The sequence below is a fragment of the Mustela nigripes genome, chromosome X (assembly GCF_022355385.1).
Source record: "Mustela nigripes isolate SB6536 chromosome X, MUSNIG.SB6536, whole genome shotgun sequence".
Lineage (NCBI taxonomy): Eukaryota > Metazoa > Chordata > Mammalia > Carnivora > Mustelidae > Mustela > Mustela nigripes.
The window spans coordinates 109,827,213-109,852,877 of NC_081575.1; the positions used below are offsets into that span (position 1 = coordinate 109,827,213).

At 41.1% G+C, this 25,665-nt stretch overlaps 1 protein-coding gene across 1 annotated transcript in view; it reads right to left on the bottom strand.

Annotated features, from left to right (window-relative positions):
- Positions 1-7,542: 7,542 nt before the first annotated feature.
- Positions 7,543-25,665, bottom strand: part of CDKL5 (cyclin dependent kinase like 5) — a 54,474-nt gene continuing 36,351 nt past the window's right edge. Inside the window, exons 11-14 of the mRNA XM_059385534.1 lie at positions 23,250-23,373; positions 15,657-15,756; positions 10,511-10,630; positions 7,543-7,933 (exon numbers count right to left, since the gene is read on the bottom strand). Coding sequence (XP_059241517.1) covers positions 7,547-7,933; positions 10,511-10,630; positions 15,657-15,756; positions 23,250-23,373 — 731 coding nt within the window. The 3' untranslated portion in view covers positions 7,543-7,546. The remainder of the gene's footprint in view (positions 7,934-10,510; positions 10,631-15,656; positions 15,757-23,249; positions 23,374-25,665) is intronic.

Consider the following 25,665-nt stretch of genomic DNA (forward strand, 5'->3'; position numbering starts at 1 on the left):
TAATAACAGAAGTAAAAGCCTTGGCATTGCGCCTGGCCATAATAAGTGCTACAAATAGAAAAATTACAAGCCAACAGAGAGTTTGATTCAGTCCTGATAAAAAGTATAGTTGAAATCACAAGTTTCTGGGACGATAAGGAGAAACGCACAAGTGAAGAAGTTGGAGACGCGGTGCTTTTAACAATGCACATCACTGGGTTTTGGCTCCTATCCTTTGCTTAGAGAGATGAAGTTGAATATTTATATATTTATATATGTTATCACACAATTTAAGTCCCTTCCCAAATTAACAATAAGACCAACTAAGCGAATGACCAAAGACAAAACTGGGGGCCTAAAATGGGTCAGTAAATCGGCCCCCACCTCCAACCTGTTTTTGTACATAAAGTTTTATTGGAACACAGCCACATCCATTTACATATTGCCTGTGCTGCTTCTGTGCTACAATGGCATAGACCCTATGGCGCACAGAAGCTCAAATATTTGCTATCTGCCCCCCCCCCCCAAAAAGTTTGCCAACCCCCTACTCTAAAACATGAAGAAATACGTCATCTTTGCTTTCTCCATCACCCGGAGCAGGAGGCAGACATCTCTTCCCATCCTCCCAAACCACCAAGAGTGAGTGTCCAGTAATGTGCAAAGGAGACAACACAGCACTCAAGTATGAAAGAAACCAGTTTTCAAAAGGCCAGGAGGGGAAAAAAGCTTTATAAATAGGAGGAAAAAAAAGACTATCATCATTAAGTAACAGGATTTGCCCTGCTTTAACATTACTTTCTGTCCTTTAAACTGCTTTCAACTTCAAAGGCCCATTATCCCCCATTTGAAATCAAAAGAGTCCTTTACAAAGAGGGAACTAACATGGAGATGCTTGCTGTTCAAAAGCTAGGGACCACAATCCTTAAGATGGGGACAGCCTGCTCATCACATCAGTCAGTGCAAAATCTGCATTTTATTAAAGACATTTGGGAAGATCCATTCAAAAATACATTGTGCTCAGTAAAAATTAACCATTTCATGCTGATAATTAAGGTTACCACGGAATAGATATTTGTATAATATTTACAGCAACAATAGAAATTTTACAGAAGTTTAGAATGGAATACATGCCAGAAAAAACTTGATTAAGATGTACCAACACATGATACAAAGAGTTATATAAACACTTTACAAATGGTTCATAATTAGCTTGTGAGGAATTTAAATATTCAACACTTTAAATTCAGTTTGGATTCAAAAATTAAAAAGGTTAACACCACATCACACCCTTGCCACAGTAAAAAGTATGGAATTACACTCTGTATTATGGATTATAAAGTCTGTGCAATTAAGAATTTCCACTGATTCTTCATCTACCACAAATTTGGATGTTACATCATTCTGGCTTATCCATATGTTTAATTTCATGCATGCGTAGGGTTCTCAAAATCACCCTGCCCTGTGTCTTCCCAGATACCCCTTTGAACTTCCTAGAGATTGAAGAAGCTCAGAACAGTCTTCTAAGTATATACAGAATAACTACCTGAATTCGAAATGGCACAAAGCAATTCTTGGAGATAGGAATTAGGGGCAACTATTTTGTTTGGTTTTCTTGTTTCTGTTAATCAATCCAAGTTTACAGTGAAAAATTCACTTTTTGCAATCAAAGCTTACCCCTCCAGCCTGACTCAATCAGTGACCGAGGAGGAAATAAGGAGAGGGAAATAGACTGAGATGACTATACTCGATTGTGTACCTCTAGTGAAAATGGACTTTATACAAGCTTTGCTTTCCATTTTGGAAAATCTAAGCCATGGTGGAGAACTGAAAAGTTCTCCAAGAGAAAAAGCATCATTTTTTTTTTCCCCTTGAAACTCTGAATGCTTTGTAACTAGAGCTTTTCACAACTCTGGAGATAAACACTTTAATCCCCCAACAGGGACAAAAGTCAAGGCATCTACCTTTTCTATTCCTGGGTTTCGTCTAATTAGCCCTGAAGCAGAGCACTAGGACAAGCTTGTCTGTGCCTGAAATGAAATCAGATCAGGCCTTTGGGAAAGTAAAATCCCAAACCAAAGGAAGTCCTGAGGAAATCTTAGCAGTCTGTCAAAACGGAAGGGATGGAGGAACAGATAAGGCCTCTTTCTCCCTGAAACTCTGTGCTGGAAGAGTAACAAACAAGGCAACTTCTAATCTGCATACAACATGGAAACCAATTTGTTTTTAAGATTCCAAAGGAGGATCAAAATATAACCCAAGGATCAAATGGGGTTCAGAGAGCTTAACCTTGTGGGTAATGAAGGGCCTTAGAAGTGAAGCCAGTTTCACTGCTGCAGTTCTCTGGCCCTAGAAATCCAACGTGCAGACTACTACAAATTTTTTCTGGCAAAACAAAAGACACACCTCCCTCAAATTTGGGAGTAAACAGTTACTGAGTGAAGATACAATGTAGGTCATGATTATCTTTAATATCCTATAGGAAATACACAGAAAGGTGGGCCGGCGCCTGGAGTGGAGATAGGTGGAGGCAGGACCAGGCCTAACGCTGATGAATTAACAAAGCACTAAGGGAAATGAATATTCACGTAGTAACTGACTTGGCACAAGTCTATGATCTTTTATAGTACATTCAATTAAAAAAGAATAGAATAGAATAGGGCAGTAGGCCCAGAGTTTCCTCGCCACCTTACTTCTACCACATTGTGTGTATACAGACAAACCGGGGACTCGTCCTGTCCCGGCTTCATTTTCTTACATTTACTCATGGTTTCGAAGACAGATTTTTTTTTTTTTACCCAGCTGATGAATCAGACCTCAAGATATTCTATATCTCAGCTGGTTAAGGTACAAAATGAAGAAATCAGAACCACTTACAAGTTTTTGTTTTTGTAAGATGGTTCTTTAAGTCTCTGAGAGAAACTTCTCGTGAGATTCTGGCCCTGGAGATGAGCACTTAATACTAAGTGCAGCCCCTTTTAAAGAAACCATTTTAAAAAGTGTAAATCTGTTTTCTCTGCCTACACACTTTAATAGTGATGAACTGAAGGAGGCAAGGAAATATTTCAGTATGTTCTGACTTGGTTCAGTGTGATCATACCACATCCCCAGCTCACAAAAGTATGAGTCTGTGGATCTCAGTGCTCGCATGGAGCTCGGTATCCCACTATAATGTAGGAGGTAACGAACTTCTAGATATAAAAGCAGTGCTCTCCAGAAAAGTGTTGTGACCAGGAGAGAATATGCAGATTTCTGAGTCCCAGCGGAATGCTGGGAGTAAGTCGCAATGAGCGATTGCCCTTGCTGAAAGTTGGGTCACCACCCGGACCTAGGTGAACAGAAATGGACACAGCCTTCTACACACTTGAAAAGTAATCCTCTGGCCTTTAAAAAGAGTTGTACACTTATTGAGTCATTCTCAATACATAGCTAGAAGAAAATAAATGGCTTTTTTCCTTATTTACTCTAAAAACTAGTTTAAGAAGTGAGGATACTATGACGTTAACTAAGATAAGGGAAAGGGGGATAGCATTTCCTAGTGAAGTCCACTAATTTTCAGATTAGGAACATGCTAAACTGGCAAACTCTACAACCACAACATACTTTATAATACATGACGTGACTAGAAACTAACCGGCACAGCTCTGAGCTTAGAATTAAAGTACAACTGCATATGGCAAATCTTAAAGCAGGTTTTAAAACAGATTTAACCAAAGCGTACAGCACAAACACTCCTATAACAGCCACATCACAACCACCCGGAGAGAGTTTTTTTGCTTCTAATCGGTCTGTCAGATGCCAATATTTGTAAAGAGCTATTAAATGCCTTGAAGAAAAGACAATGACATTTTCTTCTGGGAGACACAGCTAGAAGCCATGGATGCCTTTGAGCAGTTGGTAAAAATCATGCCAATCTGCCAGGCTGCTGCTTGCTTCTAAATATAAGCCTCGTGGCTCGATGAAAGATTTTCTCAAGATGCTGACCTAGAATTGAAGTTCTCAAACACCTGTAAAGCCCCTCTGGTCTCCTCCCAAAGGATGTACCTTGTAGCAGGCCCAAGACAATGAAAACAAACAGGATTCCAGGGATTCAAAAAGAGTGGTAGAAGATTCTGGCAGAGAATGTGATACTGAAGAATTCATACCCGCCGTTTCTCCAGTAGCCTGGAGAGAACAAAGACAGAGCCGAGCTCCGCAGAGCAGTGAGCATGGAATCCAGGAGCGCAAGGTTTCTCGGCCTCCCCACCACTGACATTTGGGGCTGGATCATTCTTTGTTTGTGCAGGGATCCTGGGGATGCAGGACATTCCGCAGCATTCCTGGCCCCTACCCCCCAGATGCCAGTAGCTCCCCCTACCACTGCCGGTTGTGACAACCAACTATGTCTCCCTACATTGCCAAATATCCCGGGGAGGGAGAACCGGCCCTGACTGAGAACCACTGCCACAGAGACAGCTCACCTGAGCTCCTCAGCACGGAGCACTTTTGATCTGGGGCCCCGAAGAGGCTAACCCTCAGACTGAGACCAAGCGAGGTTCAGTCAAAGTTCATTCAGAACTTCCGAGAAGAAAAACGAGGATGGTGGTAAAGCAAAAGTAGAAAAACAGAGAAACGGAGTTTCTTTTCAAAAGGAGATCGGCAATACTTCCGTAAAACAAAGTAACCCATAAGCCTTCATTTAGCGGTATTTTGTCCGTTAGGAAGTTAGGGCAGAGAGCAGAATGTGAACGTCGTAAAATTTCCCTTCCTAAGGAAAGTGCAGACTTTTGTGACTTTAAATCAAATCCTTCTTATCACGGATGGCAATTTTTGTGAAGTCAATGGTTCATCAACCAGAGGAAAACAGCAGTTAAAAGCTAAGAGAGGGCTCATTAGATTTGAAAGAAAACTTGACCATTCCCCTCGGCGAGCAGGAAGAGAACTATACATGCTAGAAATGCGGATTGTAGTTCACTTATTATAGCGTACTGAGGTCAATGAAAAGGCAGAATGGACGAAAGCGGAGACAAGGATAAAAAAGAGCTTTGATCCCTCAAAGACACTAGTTGAAAACACTGTAGATATTTTCTGGCTCAAATCTGGGAATGTACGAAAAGTATGTATTGACTCTTCATCAGTTAGGTTTACTTTGCTCTAGGTAGAAGGCAATTATTCTAGCCCTTCTTTGAAGAACCATCATGAATATAAATGTTCCGCAAACCTCTGAGATCCCAGTGTTAGCAAGGATGAGAACATGGGAAACCAGCCCCTGGGTGACGACGAGCCTCAAATGCCACGGCACGGCAATGTGACTGCGCAGTTCCTGAGCGCACAGCACAGTGAGAAGTCTTTCCGGAGGAAAAAAATGTAGTTTCTGGTTTGCAAGGAGGGGGGACACAAGGTACAGATCTAGTAGGAAAAAGAAGAGTTACACACCCTTTTAGAGTCATTAGTATCCAGGCAAAAACTGCTAAGGGTTCACGTCACTTAAATAACTGTGCAGCTTTGCCTGGGAAAAGCCAGAATTCAGAGCTACTTGAACAGTACTGAACTGGTGAAAGAAACAAGATATAAAAGGAACCGAAGAGCATGCAAGCTATTGGTTTGAATCAAATCGTTTTAATGATAGTACCCAGTTGAGTTTCATTTTAGTGCCTATTATACTTATTAAAATCAAATAAAAAGCACCTTAAAATGACCTCTATATATAATCAATACACATTATAAGTAGTTATATAAAAATGTAATACGCACACAATTTAAGCTTCAAGGAAACGAAGACCTTTTCTTTATAATCTTTATAATCATCAGAGCTATAATTCTCAATGTCTTGGGGGAGGGGGAACAGTAACTCAGCACATTTCAATTATCACTCACTTGATTCAGGGGCTGATCCTCTCAGAATCCTGGGACAAGTAATAAATATTGAGAAATTACCCCTTGAAGGGGTGGGGGGGTGGGTCTTTAAAAATATTATTGCTAAGAGACTACTTCCAAAAATCGAATTCTCTTGATAGATGATAGTGAGGTGGTTTCTGTCAAGAATGGCCCAGAGACACCAGGCTGTAACCCTTGTTGGCCACAGGCCTTGATGATGCTTGAGAGTAACTTGGGAGTCGAAGGAGATCAAATGAGGGAAAGAAGTCCCGTTCTGACCACATGTGTACTGATGTCCATGATAACCTTGTTATAAATGGACAGTCCCAGGAAGAAAGAGTGAGTATAGCAGTTTTCTCTACATCTGGAATTGCTTCAGGAGCCTTGTAAATATACTGCAAACAACAACAGCAGAACATTTGGAAATAGAAATGCCACACACGGATCTCCCACCCCACCAGCCAAGAGTCTGCGGCATCGTGCACAGGACTCAGGAGCACAGAGCTGGTTTGCAAGAGTTGTAGAAAGGTGCCTCTTGCAACCTCGCAACCTAGGAATGTTCACTGGCAAATCTTTGGTCTACACTCTACACTACCACTAAGGAGAAAAGCAGATTCTCTCAACAAAGACCCATGAGTAACCCTGGATCTATTCTCCCCTCAGGTGCAAGGAACGTCCCTGGATGCGAACAGGAGCCAACCGTGAAGACGGAGACGAGGCCTACTAGAGTTCTCGCTGACCTAACCGACTTTCTTGCCTATGGGTTCGGGAGGAGATGCTGCATCTCATCTGCTACCAAGGATCGTATCTAGAGGCTACTGTGGGGGCCTACAAGTTGAGCATGGTTCCCACCGTAAGTCACACAAAGCCGCAATTCAACTCCCTTGATTAGAAGTATAATACTCACTTCATATCACAAATGTATAAAAATATGGCAGATAGTGTCATAATGATACTTTCTTTAAGTGATTATATTTATAAAACAGACAGATATTTACCATATATATATATTTATATATAGAATAAAATACTCCTGATGCAATATATAAATGTTACTGTTTAGTTTTTATAGAAACTACTGTAGCTGTCCCACTGCTTCACAATGTTCCAAACAGCTCAAAATAACTTTACATTTAACATAAAAGGTATGATTAGAACAGTACAATATTAATTATAAATAAATGTTACAAATCCTATCAAATATGGAAGTTTAGAAAACAATTTAAGACATACAGTTAGTTCATCTGCTAACCCTTCAAAGGGATACTCTTGGATTACAATAAACCCCATATTTAGTTCAGGCCGGGAAAAAAAAAAATCTGTGGTAAGGGCATCAGTCGACATGAATTTTTCTATCCCTTGCAGTACCAGAACACATCCTGGCTTTCCCAAGTTCAACAGGGATTGCACTAAAGCTGGAATGTACAGGGGAGAACTTGGCAAGAATGTCTTCTTCCTCAATGGCACACTCTATGCATTCTCACACAAGATCCGCGGGGACTGGTGGTCCCTAAGGAACTCTTGCGGCTCTAAGATCCCTGACTACCATTTGTGGCCGTGAGGAGCCGGAGGGCCCCACACATACAATATTGCACTCACCTTCATAAAGCTGAAAATACTGGCTGACCACCCCAGCCCAGCCCACTCCCCACCCCCCACCCCTCCCATCCCCTTCCCACTGGCTTACCTACCCCGCCCACCCCCCCAGCACACATTACAAGGCTGTCTCTTTTAAATCATTCAGATTTGGCATTCGAGACCGATTTGTTCTGTTATAGGGGTGCCCATTTGGCCCACTCTTGGCACCCAGCTGTTCAGAGTAGGAAGGCCCCTCTGTGGCACTCCGGGTCACAGAGGACACGTGCCAACCAGAGTCCATCTGACCTGGCAGCTGGAGGGCTGGTCTGCCCTTAGGTGTGGGCTCCTGCCGGATGTTACTGCTCCCGCCAGAGGCCTGGCTCAGAGGGTGGATCCGAATTTCTGAGAAGGAATTTTTGGCTTGTTGAGTTGTTAAGGGCTGGAAGCGGGGGTCTGAGGAAGCCGGGTGATTTGAGGCTGAAGAGAGATGTAACAGCTTGCGCAGTGATTTTAACGGCTGGCTCTGAAAGAAAAGACGAGAGCGTATATAGGACTTAATTTAGAGTAGACTCGAAAGCTGGGAGAGATGGAGCCCAGATCGGAGATGACTGCGTGCAGCCAGCGGGGCAGGCCTGGGGAGGAGGGGCGAAGTCTAGCCTTAGCCTTATCTGTCCTTTTGTTCTTGTTCAGACAAGATCCAACAAGTTAGTTATCTTTAATGAAAAAGCCTAGAAATCTAGAGAAGTCTGGAGCTGGTGTGGTGGCTGATCAAAGGCTCAGGCACCTTCTATCGGGCTGTATCCCATCTTTACAGGGGGGAATCTCACGCTTCAGCCAGCAGGAAGCAGCAAAAGGAATACGCCTCTCCCTTTTTGAGAAATCCTCGCAACAGCTCCATATAAACCTGCCACTTATTTTTTCACCAGCCAGGACTCAGCCATTCAACCCCATCTAGCTAGCGGCAAGAGAAAACTGAAGAAATGGAATGTTTCGATTAGGTAGCAACACACTCGCCTAAAAACCACTACCTCCTTCTGTTCTGATCACCCCGATCTTCCCTTTCCCTTGACACTGTAAAATCTAAACGTTCCCTTCCTGTACTTTTACTTTTTTCGGGGTGGGGGTAAGATCTGAGCACTGAAAAGTGAACAAAGCAGAGAAAAACAAGCAAAAGCCTTACAGACTCTAATACAACGGACTCACAGGAGGCTTTGGATTCCTAACATGGGCTCACAGCTGCCCTGCCTGTCTCCTGGGTGGCTGCGGCGCAGATTCCACACATGCTGCACTGCGGAGCGGACTGCGCTTCAAGGCAGAAGGGAGGGTCCTGGCAGCCACCTACCCTGCACTCGGCAACTCTTCTCAGGTGACTGCTGAACCATGGCTCCCCCACCAGGGAAAGGGGCTCACTCCCCTCTCCTCCTCTATGTAATGTGCGATGAGGCTCACCATCAGAAGCGGCATGTGAAAACACCCTGAAATTCAGGGCCCTTGACAGGGACCCTGCACTCAAGATGTTCCCCTAGCCTCTGGCTACCAAGTCTCAAGGGCCATGCGTTTAAGGGCTTGGCAAAGTTTTAATAAAATGTTGATGATCTCAAGGCATACTACAAGATTTGAAGGATCAGAGGACTGAAATCGAAGGGAAATTGCTTGAGAATGGACTCAGAAATTGCTCCTAAGGAAGCATCTGCCATGGCTATTCCAAAGTCTGTCCACAAAAGCTCTGTGGTCCCCAGGGGAGGTGGCATAGTACAGTGTACATCCTAAGTGCTCCAAGTTGTGTTTTTTGTTACTGAAACTGGTATGATAACACAATGAGATAACACAATGAGACTCCTGGTGATTTTTATAGCCCTGACCACCTGCGACTATTGAGCAATTACAATAATTTGGGTCCAGCTAGAGATATAAAGTAACCTGAAAAGAGCTTCTTAGCAAAAAGAAATGGCTATACAAGGAAGGTTCTAAAGCCCCATACTCTTTTTCATAAAACTGGGAAGAGAATATCAGGCTGTCACTCAAAGCCTTGTGCTCTTAGTTCAGATACATAGCCAACACCTTGGGTATCTGGTTCTCTACACCCTTTCTATCCCCTTCCCTCCCCTGAGCCGGTATTATGTTAAGAAGCAGAAAACATAGATGGTTGGCCAAATACAAGTGAAATCTGGGAATTCCTGTCAGTGGCTCTAAGTAATAGTTAAAGAAAGTAAACAACAAACCTATAAAAATAAACCCTCTTCGTCCAAATCACAGAAATCTGTGGCCATCTATAGGTATAAGCAATCCTACAGCTCTAAAAGCTCATCAGGTTGTCAGAAATTACAGTACAGAGGAATACTAGCTTTATAAAAATAATATCATCAAAAACAAGTTAAATTATGTCACTGTACTCACTAAGGGATACTGAAAAGATGCAATATTACAACATTTCCAATCCTAATAGTTGTCCAAAGGAGATACACCTCAGTTACCTCAAAAAATTTACTGACTCATTTTCTGTTTATCCCCATTATGGCAGATAAATGCAATTATATAATATTGCATAATATGCAGTTCCTAATACAACTGTTTGATTTTCTATCAAAAACTGTATCAACTTCAGAAGCTTATTCTTTCAAGAAAGGTTATGGTATCTGTCTTTCAAGGCCTAATTCGTATGCTGCCACATTTAACGAAACCTTCATCTTCCCACTACCTCTCACCCTCCCTTACATTTTATGGCATGCCTCACTTTTTACCATGAATTATGGTTATTTATAGATTTTCTCTCTCTCCCAAGACGTTAGTGTTTATGGGCTGGGATCACATCTTCATTATTCCCCTTACACCCCTCTAACACCTACCCCCTATCCTCCCCGACCCAGGGCTAGGTGAAGGCTAATGGAAGCTCACTTTTTTCCCATTTGGACATGGGTCACTGAAACAAGATTCATCTGGACTCCCAAGATGCATCTGCTATTCACAGTGAGGGTATATCCTGAGGAGGCTCCCAGCCTGGTCGTAACACTGAGGCTGAATTCCTCAACCTTGCCCTCTTCTCAAGCGAGATAGTCACTGCAGAGTCTAAGAATCTAGGAGCATTACAGGCACTACTCACTTGGGTCTGTAGATCAGAGATCTTCTCTGGACGCCACTCCTTCGGTCTGCTGCTCGGGGTGCTAGCAGAATGAATGGCTTTCTGTAATGTCAGTAGATCAGGGCCATCAGAATTGGGCACCTAGAGCAGAATATGGGCAAGGATTCAAGAAGAACCCCAATAAGCCTTACTTAGCTATGCAACCACACCCAAGAGAACAAAAGCAAATCAAAGGAAACCAAACCTCGACCCCACCCCCAATAAAAAAGGAAACCAAAACTCTCCCAATGTTCACAATGCAAGTGATGCCAGTTAAATTCTGCTTCCCTCTTAATAATTTTCCCTGTATTAGGAAAAATTGGCAGATGGCATGCAGCTTTGTTAAAACCTCAACCCGTAAAGCATTCCCATGCTGTTAGTGTCAGTCGCTGTAAGAGAGAGCAGTCAGGTTGGGCTGTACCAGAAACTGCTGTCGCATCCTCATCCGTACTGCAGTTAGGTTATGAACCAGTTCAATAAAACAAACATTTGCTCCTGCTGGGAAAATGATCCAAACACTGTATTTGGTGGTGCCCAACAAAGCCTAGCAGGCTTTCAAGGATACTGAAGTGGGAGAAGTATGGTTTGAATCATATTCCCAAGACACCACCGAGTAAATCTGGGTCTACCATTACACAGTATGAAAATCCTGGAACTTTGTACCACAAACTCCAGAGGAATGCAATTGGTACTTTCACCGATTTGGGTGAACACAGAATAATGCCAAATGCCAAGCAAAAGCCCTGGCTTTACACTAAGTGACCAGCAAAAGCTAGAGCCAGGCGAGGAAAAAGCAAATCACCGACTAAGAGAAGTGGAGCCTGCTGGCTCACTCAATTTGGCCAATTCAACTTGGTTTCACAGAATAAACTGCCAACCAAGTGTTAACAGACTTTGTGAGCCAAATGAAAAGACATGGTTAGTTATAAATGTTAATCAAATTCTCTACAGGAAATAAGGGATTTTATGAATGCCGTCTGCCCACAAGTGGCTAACCAGACAACCCAAACTAGCCTTTCACTAGTTTGTTTAAGTAGCCTTTTAGGCTTCAACTTCCTTAACTGATTCACGAAATCCAGAATGGCAAAGAATTGATATTTTAGTAACTTTATGGAACTGGCTCAGGTACTTAACTAGCACAAAGAGAATATGACCTCATGAAAATACAAGACATGCTGTGGTCATCAGTAAAACAAGTTTACTGGAGCAGTGTGCAGGGCTACCGTACATAAAAATGGGTACCATGGGTGGAGTGACTACAGGAAGCTTTTTCAAAGAAGAACTATGCTTTAAATGATTCTTTGAATTAAAAAGAGGAAAGAGGGATTTCTTGATGCTTGGATTCTCCCCGTTGGTGGAATCTGTCTGCAATATAAGATACAAATAAACTAATTGCAAAAAAAAAAAAAAGAAAAAAAAAAAAAAAAAGATAAAAGAAAAAAAAAAAAAAAAAAAAAAAAGAAAGAAAGAAAGAAGAAAAAGAAGGGTATTCTTACTGAAACTCCTAGCCCTTGGGAGCCCTGATACTGTTCAATGTTAACGGTCACTTAAGGAAACTCTGTGCTGCACCTAGAGGAGTTCTGTGTCATTTCTCACCTGGACATGGAGATGCCAACAAAGTAAATTCAAAACCTGCAAAAACGTCAATGTATATAAAGAACATGCGGTCATGATCCTTACCTATAATAGGAATGCCTAGAAACCTACGTATGTCTAGTCACACTGAGCTTAGGAGTAAGATTATTGTAAAGAATTGTGTTTAAAGAGCTACTAATGAACGTCAATCTTTTCCTAATTGCTAGAGAGGATCTCAGCGACTAAAGCACTGACCACGTGATCTGCCTATGGGGAAGAGGGGGAGAAGAGGATACAGCAAACACTTTTCAACATGGCCAACTCTTGAACCAGAAAACATCACATGGTCTACAATCATGAAAGAAGCCTGGTTCTATGCTGTTAAAGAAATATTCACTCCAGGGAAAGCATGTGGCACCATTCAGAATACAGGTTTTCAAAGTGAAAAAGCAGAAAGTTCAATCTTTAAATTGACGCACGATTACCAATTGAGATACTAACTAACTAGGGTACAATTACCAAGTTGGCAAAGTCACCATATGCTCTGAGGGCTTACGTAACTCTGGATATGGAACTGAAGCCAGATTTCCCAAGGCGGCCTCCAGATTTCCCAAGGCGGCCTCCAGATTTGCTTGAGTCAAAGCAGGCACCTTTGCAATACAGAATTATTTTTTGGCACCACTTTCCCCTGTTTTGGATAACTCAATTGTTAGAGAACTAGCAATATATATGAAGGTATTCAGATCACCTTGTATGAAGCCATTCAATTAAGATAGCCCATGGAAGGTTCCTGTTCCTACAATGGGATCCCGGGGAAGAGTTTAACTTACATCACTAAGGAAGCCACAGGAGAGTTCCCAAGAATCAGCGGCCAGAGGCTCTGGACCAGAGATGGGCCTGTGGCAGTGACTGAGCCCGGGGCCTGCTATTTAGGAGAACCTACCTCTGGCTCTCCTGACTGATCGTGTGACTTTGGGCAGGTTACAACTTGCCTGGGCAGTCCTCTATCAGTGAAATAAAGGTGTTACAACTAGATTTAGGACCCACTGAGGTTTAAAAATGTCCTGTTTCTCTACATGCACTGGGCACATATTTCTTTTCTTCCTTCTTTCTTCTTTCCTTTTTTTTTTTTTTTTTTTTTTTTTTTTGAGTTTGATGCAAAGGCCACAAAGCTTTAAATCTTTCTAAGCTGGTTTACCTAGTTTCCTTTTGCTGAGTTCTAGAAAGTGAAAAAAGGGTAACTTTAATTCTGTTCCAATGCTTACTTGAAGGAGGCAGAGGTGACGTCACATTAGGCTTAGGAGCCTGAGGTCTGGCAAAATACAGAGAGCTCTTTGGAAATCTTACTCTACAAACCAAAGTCCTTAAAAAATTTTTTCTTCTAGGGTGGCTGGGTGGTTTAGGCGGTTGGGCCTCTGACTCTTGATTTTGGCTTAGGTCATGATCTCAGGGTTGCTGAGGCTGAGCTCTGCTTTGCGCTCTGGGCTGGTTGTGGAATGTATTTGGGGTTCTCTTGCTCCCTGTGCACCCTCTCTCTCTCTCTCCAAAAAAATTCTTTTTCTTTTAATTAAAAAATGCAGAGGCACAACTTTTGATTTGTGAGGCTTCAAGCACTGTGGCCTATATAGAGATATTTTGCAGTTACTTTACATATAGAAAATGAAATGTATACAAACCTTAAAGAAGTTTGAGTGGAGAGGATGTTGGAGAATAATTATTTTCTTATTTGCCCTAATCTATACTATTTGAAAATCTAAAATTTGAACCAGATCCTGAATAACAGAGTCAGTCAACATGTATACACTCAATTCATGCCCTGGTAAGCTAGGGACTCTAGGTTAAATGTTAGTCTAATGCAGACAGACATCAAAAACCAAGTCTATACACAAAACACCTTCAATTCCTTGGTTCCTGCTACTTTCTTCCACTTAATTACCCCACAGTGGCTACAGACCTGAGGTTAAAAACAAAAACAAAAACCTCAAAATAAAAATAACAAGGGTTAGGAGAGATAGTCTAAGTTCAAAGTTCATGATGGATAAATATGTTCTACAGACAATGATAACAGTTTTATTATATTAGTACTTTAAATATTTTAAGCTTTTCTACTTTAATAAATCAGGTCTATTTTGTTCATCCCATCTAAATAATAAATGTAGCAATATTTGACTGAGTGGCATTTTGATGTGACATTTTGCTTTAAGGGAATTTCAGGTAGAGATATAGGCAGCTTTTTAAAAAACGTGAATGTTTCAGGAAATATGCAGCCATTAAAATGAAGATAATAAGATCAGTGTAGTAATATATATATTATAGGTATGTGTGATCGACAGATATACTATGAAAAGTCAGAATACAAAACTGTACAAGGATTATTATTATTTAAAACAAACTAAAAAAACACCTTCTTTCCACAAACATATGCATAGACTAAAAAGCTAGGAGGAAATATACCAAAATCCTAATGCTAGTTGTAATAGGGTAATAAGATCAGTGTGACAGGGATAAGATTAGAAAGGATCATTTTTTTTCTCAAATTTTCTAAAAGGAAATACATCAATTTCACAAATATGCAAGTGAAAGAATCATCTAGAAACATTATCTAGGAAGGTCTTTATTAATACTTCCAGAACATCTATGACCCTTACTTTGGGTATTACATTCTGTGCTAATCATCTATGTCATCTTTACTTACCACTGAGTCATAATCCTAGAATCTTTTTTCCTTTATAAAAAATGAGAGTCAATCATGTATGAAGGAGAAATAGAAACAAAGGCATTTAAAATAGCTGACTCAACACTGTCTGGCCCTGGAAGTACCATAAAGCAAAGGGGGAAGCAGGCCTCACGTGGGTGAAGAGTCTCCTGCTGGCCTAGAGGCCTGGCTTTCCCCTGTTTCCTCACGTCACTAACCAGCAGGATCCTTGCTTGGGTGATTCAGTGATGTGATGTGCAGGGTGCCATGGAGCCAAACCTTGGTTCAGGCAGAGGGCTCCCAGGAGATTAGATTCGTTCCATTTCACAGTTCAGTCACAAGATAAACATGTCTTCCTACTAAAGCAAGCCCTGAAATGTCAAATACTATTCTCCTCTCTGTGATTATGCAGCCCAGAAATGCACTTGTCAACATGGCAACTGGAAAACCAGCCAGGGAAGAATAATGAATGATGGTTAGCTATAAATTTCAAGATTTAAGCATACAGCAAAACCATTTCCTAAGTTTTCACATGTGTTTAACCCCCAAAGAAAAAAACCCTGCAGCTTCATAGTTTCTACATGAATATAAATCCACATGGATGTTTACCGAGAGAGGTTGGTGCTCTCTCTCATCCAAATTAAATTTCTTCTATTCCTGGAGAGTCTGTGGAATCTAGAAAAGGCTCTGTGAGAGGAGGATAGTTGGATAGAATTTAGAAGACACATATACAATGTACGCATGTCAAATCTCAGTAAGAAAATAATTCACTTTCATTGCCACATCCAAAATGTCAAGTACCCACAGACTAATGCAGACTCGTGTGCCACTGTATCCAGAAAGTAGCCATCTACTTACTGTTTGAGATTTCTTCTTTTTCTTTTTCATTGACCTGAAAAAACCTTGTTTCTCCTTTTCCTTGAGTTGTTCGGAATGACTAATGTTTTCAGGACTTTTCCTAAATGGGAAGACATTTTTATCATATTGATCTTTCAATCTTTCTCCTGCCATTCTATGACAAGTACAATGAAAACTAAAAAATGCATGAAACCAGATTCAAACAGCCATGACAAATCAAGCACGTAGGTAAAGAGCCTCTAAAAAGCACAGGGGGGACTGAATCTATCAGCCATGGTTAATGATTAGCCTTTAGCACAGCTCACTTGAACTGGCCATTTGAGCATTATTACAAATGATCTGGTAACTGCGCCGCAGGACCACTTTCATGCTGTAGAAAACCTCAGCGCTGGAGAGTCTGAAAAGCACACAGTTTAAAGGATGGATGCCTTTTTCATGACTCTCCAAGGGAAATAGCTGAAACATTTTCAATATCTTTGTTTTTCTATTTACCTTTCTAAAACCAGCTCGAGAAGTTCATAATTAGTGGCTTGCCAAGATACTGAACATACAAAAAAAAAAAACCAAAAAAACAAAAAACAAAACAGAAGAACAACGGTGCTACAGAAGCACTGTAAATAAAAGTAAAAATTGCCTCAAACTGAAAAATTCCTTCATAAAAACCTTGTATCTATTTATTGGAACTAATTTGAAAAATAGATCCAGTAAGAACATGGACAAGATGAATGCTTCAATAGAAAGTACTTGTGGCAAAAAAGCTTCTAACTGAAAATAACGGACATTAAGCTTCATGCCACACCGACTCCATCAGGTATTTTAACACACATAGGAGGTATTAACAGACAGCAAACAGAAAACCGTGACCTTATTAAGTTGATGACTCGTATGTTAACAAAGGCCCTGTATTAATTTCATTGACAGTCTTTAAAAAGCAGCTCAACCAGTGTTACTCTTCAAAAAGACACATTCCATGGGCTCTATTTTAAATTTTAACATATGACTGTGCAAAACCATTTTCTCAAATGATTGAATTCCTTCTATTAGCTATTCCCTAAAATCAAGAGCCAAACATTAAAGGTGAGAGTTCATTCATATTTGGTGATTTTAGAACACGCAATGATGATGAAGTTACTACAATATCTAAGAAAATAATGAGCAAGTAGCATTCTTGATGAAATCCATGTGGAGACAGTAAACAACTATATAAACTGTTACAGAACCACAGGCTAGAAAACACCACAAAGCTATCAAAAATAAATCATATCTTCAAAAAATTTCAAGTAATCTAAAGGAATACAAATATAATACTAAGTGAAAAACTACAAGATTCAAAACTTGCTACATAATATGATCCTAATTGTATTTAAAAAAAAAAAAAAAAAAAAAAAAGATGGGTGCCTGGGCGGTACAGTTGGTTAAGCATCTGACTCTCGGTTTCGGCTCAGGTCATGATCTCAGGTCATGGGTTTAAGCCCTGCATCGGGCTCCATGCTCAGCAGGGAATCTACTTGGGATTCTCTCTCCTTCTCCCTCTGCCCCTCCTGCTTGTGCTCTCCCTCTCTCTCAAATAAATAAGTAAATCTTCAAAATAAAAAGGAATATATGTGTACACACACTCACTTTTTAAAGGCAGGAATAAAACAAAATAAAATCTTAACAGTTACTATCTCTGGGTAGAAAGATTATTGGTGATTTATTATTTCTTCTTTTTAGTTTTAACATCAAACGTGTACTACAGATATATTAAAAAGGTTGTACAAACCACAGAAAATTTATTTGAAAACCCCAAAACTCAAGATCTAAGACAATAAGGGAAGAGACTGAAAAAGAAAGACAGATGGACAGACAGATTAAAAAACAGGAAAACATGACTCTGTGAAGGAGCAATGATCATTTCTTCTTTAAGTGTCTAGCCTAAAAGTTAATGGGAATACCAAGGAAGTAAAAATCGGGACTGTAGGCCCAAGTGGTCCTGAAACTCATTAGGACCTACAATCATCGACAGTTCCAAGTTCTGAAGTGAAAAGTTTCATAATACAACACAACCAATAAAAATAAGTAGCATTAGAACTCAGAATGATACATTTATGGTTTTGGAAGCTAGAAAACTTCAGATATGATGGCACAGGTAAGAACAGAAGAGTGGAAAGTTCGGGTTCTACGGAATACAGTAAATACAGTGTAGTTTGCTGGAATCACAAGAGCACAACTCTCAGAACTGAAAGGAACCTCACATAGCATCTAGGCTAACCACCAATACTATTTTTAATGCCTTATAATAACTTACAAAAGTTAAAGAACTATTTGCTTATGTTACAGCTTATGTCCTTCCATAAGGGGTCTGCACCTAACCTAGAAGCACAGCAAAGTATTCAGATAAACAGGAAAAAAAATTTTTTTTAACCCAATCAGAATGTAAGTCTAACAAAATCTCCAAGGTCTGCTGAGGTTCAATATAAAAGTGCTTTCTGCCAATCCAGGAAATCTTTAAGGGGGACACATTCATCATGACTACAAGCTCAGGATGGGAATGGGCATTACTGTAGGAATGCTAACGCTGGCATGAGAGCAAGAGAAGGCTTTGAGACACTAATCCTATGAGGAACAGATCTGGAATGGGAAGAAAAGTCTCTATCCAGTAAGAAGAAAGTGAGGGGGCCAATGAGAAGGGTAATGAATGAGAAACAGCAGGAGGACAAAAAGCCCAGGGCTTGGAGTCCCCTGTGAGCATAAAATGCAGGAAGATCAGAGACCCTCTGTAGGGTCTTTTCAGAGACACTGGATAAACCAGAGCCCAAGGAAAGGAGGAGTGATGAGGAAAACATCTTCAGACTGAGACTGAGAAGAAGCAGTGGGGCCAAGACTCAGGCAGGGAAAGATGCCAGAGACCAAAACAAAGAAGGAAATAAGTTACCCTTGAACTACAAAGATGAAAGCTACGAGTCGGGGCGCCTGGGTGGCTCAGTGGGTTAAGCCTTTGCCTTTGGCTCGGGTCATGATCTCAGGGTTCTGGGATCGAGCCCCATGTCCAGCTCTCTGCTCAGCAGGGAGCCTGCTTCCCCTTCTCTCTGCCTGCCTCTCTGCCTACTTGTGATCTCTGTCTGTCATATAAATAAATAAATCTTAAAAAAAAAAAAAAGACGAAAGCTACGAGTGAAGCATGAGTGTGCGTGTATCACGAAAGACACAAAAAGGAAGTCAGAGAGAGAAAGAGCGCAAGTGGGAGAGGGAGAGAGAGAGAAAAGGGAGACGGAGAAAGGAGAAAGGGGAAGCTACATGGAAACATACACATACAGAGAGTTAGAGAAATAGAGGGAGAAAGCCCACGAGATAGACTCAGAGAGAGGTAGAGGCGGAGAGAAGCCACCTGGAACATAGGCACCTTAAGAGCCGTGCGTTGTACAAAAGAATAAAGACAGAGACTAGATCTGTTACAACAGGTACTACACCATAACTTATCTCATCTGTGAATTCTGGACCCTATGATTATACCTGGTAGAGGCAGCAGATGGTCCAAGAGGAGCAGCACGAGAGAAGGACAAATGGACAATCACATCCATCTCAGGTACAAGACCTTTGAGAAGGACCACCCAGCTAGTCACCTGGCACATTATCCGGGGCCGATCAAACAGCTGGGGTGGGGGTAGGGGGTAGCAACCTCCCCTACTCTGGTATCCTCTAACACAACAGCTGTTTTATAAAGGGTTAAGAGGAAAGAGAGAATGCAAGACTCCCCTAAAAAAGGAAGGAACTAAAGTTGACTGAATGGAAGTCAACCAACACTTATGGAGTCCAGTGCATGCGGTGGGCCTGGTGTTAGAGGTGTCGGGGTTAGAGAGAAAAATAAAACAAGGAGTGAGACGTGAAGCTGCTCATAGACTCAAGGTGGGATACCCACAGGTTCGCCAGAGGGTCAGACTCTGGTGCTTCAGTACAGCAGCAGGACTCCTTCCCTGCTACCCCCCTCCCCTGGCCATGCGACTAAACTAGTCAGCTGAAGTCTAGGAAAACAATCAGTGAACCGTTTCATGAGTTCTGGTGGCAGGCGATAATGGCTGCCAATATATTCATAACTTAACCAGAAGAGAAAGCCTGGGGCTGTGTGCAGTGACAGCAATCCTTCACTTACCTTAATTACTGGGATTCCTATAAACGGTATTTTATACACTTTGCCTTTTTAAGGAAAGTTAAGAACAGCCTGTTTTAGAAATCTATATGCTTCATGGATATCTATACTACATATGAAACCATGAAGGCCAGAAATGATATTCCTACTGGGAGCCTGAGAAAAGACGAAAATACCCCTCTCCTCTCCCTGGCTATTATTTGGGATTTTTCTCCCTCTTCACACTGTATTGTTGCCCAGGATTACTTCTTGCCTGTCAACCTCAGTGCCAACTGCTAAAACTGTGCCTAAGAGTAGACAGGCTTTGGGGGACCTGGCTGGCCTCAGTCGGTTGAGCAACCGAATATTGATTTCAGCTCAGATCATGATCTCAGGTCACAAGATGGAGAGCCACGTTGGGCTCCATGCTCAGCGCAGTCTGCTAGAGATTCTCTCTCCTTCTTCCCACCACCCCTCCCCCCGCTTCTGCACATGCATTCTCTGTCTCTGTCTCTAGAATAGATAAATAAGATCTTAAGGGAAAAATAAAAGAGTCAACAAGCTTATAGGGAGGGTGGAGGTGTTTTCCCATTAGTAAAGATGGATATGACTACATTAACTCTGTTTTTTGTTCTGAGATGTTCTGGCTTATCTCCCAGTTCTAGGCTGGACTCTGGATAGCTAAGATGGCCAGAATAGCCACTCTGGATGTTATACTACAGTATCAACTACTTTAAAATATGATGAAGTAAGTTAGTCTTTCCATTCCAACAATGAGTACACTCTACAAATATTCTCGTCCCAACAGAAATGGAACCACCATTATCAAGGAGAAACAGACTGCCCTTAGGCAAATGACAATTTAGGAAGAGCGACTCACTATGTTACCATAGCAAGGCTTGTTCATGTTTTTGTACGTTATCAAGCTGCATTTCTCTCAAATATACACAATATGGTGAATGAGATCTCTTGTTCAAGAAAAAAAAAATCAAGGTCAGTTCAATGAGTGACTTAGACCAAGTTAGACTGTGATGCCCAAAGGAGAAGGGTATCACGGCAGCATTAACATGAGGAGCAGTGGGAACAAAAGAACACTGAGATTCAAACTGGTAATTCGGAAACTCTCTCAAACTTCAAAATAGCATTATCAAAGTAGGGAGACTTGATGAAGGCTTGTCTAAAGTCTAACACCCCAATTATGCCTGCTAATTCTTTAAAAACAAAAACAGAAACTACAACTGTTTTCAGGTTTCTACATATAGCTTCCCTAAACAAGCTCTACTCAAACTGACTATCCAAAAGACAGAAACAATGTTGTTAATACTACCTATCCCACATTTGGATTTAGTTTTGGTCTGACCTACCTAATTTTGATAGAACTATGTTAATCTGTAATTGATTCTCTCTCTCTCTCTCTCTTTTTTTTAAGATTTTTATTTATTTATTTGACAGAGAGACAGCGAGAGAACACAAGCAGGGGGAGTGGGAGAGGGAGAAGCAGGCTTCTCGCCGAGCGGGTAGCTTGATGTGGGGCTTCATCCCAGAACCCTGGGATCATGACCTGACCCGAAGGCAGACGCTTAATGACTGAGCCACTCAGGCACCCCCATAGTTGATTCTCTTTTAAATCATCACCACTCCATTATGCAACATCCAATAGGAAAAACGATTTTTTCTCTACCTCCTTAGTCTCACAATTGAGACGCTATTCGCATGGCTTATGAAAGCCTCACTTGAAAACTGTCCAAGCTGGTAACTATAAGCTGTACCTGTGCTTCCAGGTTAACGTATAGGAGAGCTGGTCTACAGTCACATGGAAAACGAATGCAGCAAAGTTTCTCAGCGAAGGAGGTGGAGGGGAGACGTGTGGTAAGTCATAGTGAAGTTAGAGGACATCCATGATAAAAACTGCTGCAGCTAACAGTAACAAGTCACAGTGTGCCTGGCACTGCTCTCGGTGCTCCTGGAGTTTTCTCCCGTTTAATGATCATGTTAATCCTGGGAGGGAGGTAGTATTCGTAGGCCTATTTTTACAGATGAGGAAACTGAGGGGCAGGGGTTAAAGTCACACCAACAGAAGGTGACATTAATCAAGATGTCCAGGGGCGCCTGGGTGGCTCAGTGGGTTAAGCCGCTGCCTTCGGCTAAGGTCATGATCTCAGGGTCCTGGGATGGAGCCCTGCATCTGGCTCTCTGCTCAGCAGGGAGTCTGCTTCCCTCTCACTCTCTCTGCCTGCCTCTCTGCCTACTTGTGATCTCTGTCAAATAAATAAATAAAATCTTTAAAAAAAAAAAAAATCAAGATGTCCTATTTCCAGAGTCCAACCTCTTAGTCACTAATGTTAAAACTCTCATTTAATAAAATAAGGCAATGGATGTAAATGAAAACATTTATAGCTTTAAAAACATTGTTTTTACTACTGGTTTAAAAATAATGAAGTTATTTTTACCATAGGGCACAGAAGCACTAAAACCTTGATACAACCCTGCCAGCAGGGTGAAAACTGCACCCCTGCACAGGTTAGGAGCACTGACGGATGTAAAACCCTTTTGTGACTTCCAGCAATAAACACCAGAGTTGAAATCCGATAGAACGGCCCTATTCTAAATTCTCAATGTTATGGTGATGCGCCACTTTATTCCAAGTGGAGCGCTCGGTGGTTTTATAAAGTACACATCAATACCCCTCACATCTAGATTCTGGGCAGTCCTCTTTGGGCAGCTGAGAGTATTAGTAATTAGTATTAGTCTATGTTACTAATTTTTTTTTTTTTAAAGGTCCTTATTCCCCAGACAGATCTGCTGATGAGACTTAAAACTTGATGTAACTCTCCCTAAGTTTTTACTACGTATGATGCAAAGAAGATAACAAAGGACAAGCAACTGGCACATCATTTTAGCCTCTGACTACCATTATGTTTTTTGGTGGTAGCATAAAGGGTGTCCCTCCATTTCTTTCCATTCACCCTGAACGTACGTCAGATGGCACAGAGGTTAAAAACATAAGCTTTGGAGTCAGACTCTATTTAGGCCTAGATCCTGGCTCCCCCTCCCTGATAAGGGCTGCCCAGCGCCAGGCAAGTGTTCCTCCTTTCCGGGGCTACAGCTTCCGCATCGTGGAATGGGAGCTGCCCCCACCCCTAAGGCTGACCGTGAGGACCGAGTAAGCCAGCATACACCAAGTGCTCAACCAAGTGCTGTGATACGGTAACAAGAGACAGTGAAGATGGCATTCCTACCAGAAGAACACAGGGAAAGATACACTACCTAATGTGAGGCATTTAGTGACCCAGCAGATTTTTTTCTTTTACATATTTAATATAAATGCTGAACTTAAAATAAACCATTACAGATAATGCCAAATCAGTTTTCCTTATCAACAATCTCTCTTGAGAAAGCAAGCAAGCTAAAAAGTGTATCCAGAATTCTTTGAAATCTCGAATCTCCAATTAGAAAAAAGGAGAATAAGAACAAATCAAAATACTCACCATGGATCGAATGCTGGTTGTCTTTTTGAGTGGTTCGTTCCAGAACTGCTCTCTGATGGTAGCGAAGAAACTCTGGTTGATACATTATTTTCATGGAAAGAATTGTCTGGACGAGGAGATGGCACTAAACAAAGAAAAAGTCAGTCACTGATGTACTTTTTGGCCGAAGCAGTTCTTAACTGGTTATACTGCATTTTCTCTCACACAAATAAAAACAAGTAAATCAAAACCTTCCTCTGCCCTTTATATAATTTTTGTGTTTTCTGAGGGTGGAGGCATTCCAGGGAACATTCTCTCTCCCCCTACTGATTATCACATTAACTTGCAAGGGTCAGTTAACATCAGGCAGTATATATTCAAAGCATAAATTGACTTGTCAGTTGATAAAATGAAGAACATTTTAGGATATTTAAAAGTATAAATAGGACAGACCCCCTTCACCGTTTTGGCATTCTCTGAAACAGGCTTTCTTACAACATAGACTCAACTATGCAAAATCTATTCTCAGTGAATAGATTTTCTGAAGTGACTCTTTTAACAATATGTGTGCTAGAATATATTAACTGTGCTGTAAGACTTATACTTCGGAGGCACAGAGTCAATTTTGTATTTTTTTAAACTACATTCCAAAGAAATTAGGTTATTTGTAAAAACAAAAAAACAAACCCCAAAAAACAAAAACATTTTTAAGTTCTCAATCCAGGAAAGAACAGAAAGATAACCACAACATAAGTGGGTAAATACCTTTTTTGCTCTTTGCTGTTACTATCTTCTTCTGTCACTTTCTTCTTCTTCTTTTTTTTTTTTTTTTAATTTTATTTATTTGACAGAGAGAGAGAGTGAGCCTAAGCAAGGGAGCAGCAGGAGGACAGAGAGGGAGAAGCAGGCTCCCTGCTGAGCAGGGAGTCCCACGCAGGGCTCAATCCCAAGACCCTGGGATCATGACCTGAGCAGAAGGCAGATGCTTAACCGACTGAGTTACCCAGGTGCCCCTTTCTGTCACTTTCTAAGCTCGATCATAAATCAAAATATATTGCAAATTTCATCACAAAAGGAATATACAGGCTGAGTATCAAGATAAATGACACCATTTCATTTGCCTCTTGCCCAGTAGGACTAAAAACAGGAAGTATTCTGGAAATATCTGTCATTTCAATGATAACACTAAATCTTTACCCAGTTGGATTTAGAAGAATCACTGAAATGACAAATGTCTCCAGATGTTTCACCTGGTTAAATCTCTTCCTTCTATTTCTGGACTTTCTAAAATAAAAATGTTCTACCTGCCAAACCCTGAAGTGTATCACTTAAATGAAAAATGAGGGACTTTGCTGATACAAACTAATTTAATTCACTTGCAATCAAAACAAAATGGTCTTTCTTAATTAATCGAAACTTTGTTAACATTTTATGTTAAAGTATGTACTCCAGATCTCTATAGGAATAACACAGGTATGGTCCATTTTGGAAGTAAAACTCACAGTGACAGAAAAAAGACATTTGCTCATATACATTACAATATTTTACCTAACTTTAATCTGAATTAAAATTTTAGTCCTTTAAGATTCCAAAGTAACCACAGCATGAGAAAAAACTGGATGCACTAAAAGGCTTAATCAATGCCCTATGCTTTTTTCAAATGGGGCTGGGAAGGAACTAGTAGCCTACCTAAATCAATTCATATTTAGTCCTAAATAATACTTCTATACATTTATTTAGCTCAGGTTCCTAGTTGTCTCTCCAAATCAACAGAAGAGGGAAAAGTCAAGGGATGTGGGCGAGGGTGACTGCAGAAGGTCATGATGACTCTTAGGAGGCTTTAAGAGGCTGAGCCTATGAAACACCCAGGACCTTGCCCCTACTCTGGTGGGCTTGCTGTTAGTCTCCCTACCCGGGGACAGAGTTCTGGAGGGGTTCTCCCTCTATTGCTATATAGCTCTTCAAAGGCGATGCCCTTCTCTGTCAACATCTCCTAAATCCATACAGCCTCCAAAGCCTCTGTTTTAGTTGTCGGTTAACCATCGAAGTACATTTTTAGGGCTGTGCAAGCACACTTGAAGATTTTCTTTCATTCAGTCAACAAATATTTATGCAACTGTCAGGCAGTGTGCTAGTCAATGAAGGTAAAAGAGGAAAACATGATCAAGGGCCTTGCAACCTTGTGGGAGAAAAATGTAGACAAAGAATCAACACCATGTAGTCTGTGTCATGTTAGAGGGCTAGACAAGGAACCATGGTTAGAACAGAGAAGAAAACATGTCACTTTGGGTGGAGAGGGATGATATCATACTGCAGAAGACTTCAAAGTGGAACCTTAAATGGGACAGAAACAAGCTAACCAAGCAGGGGGAGGAGTGTGTTTCAGGATGGAAGAGCAGCAGCTGGAGAGGATGGCAAAGGCCAGGGAATATCCAGA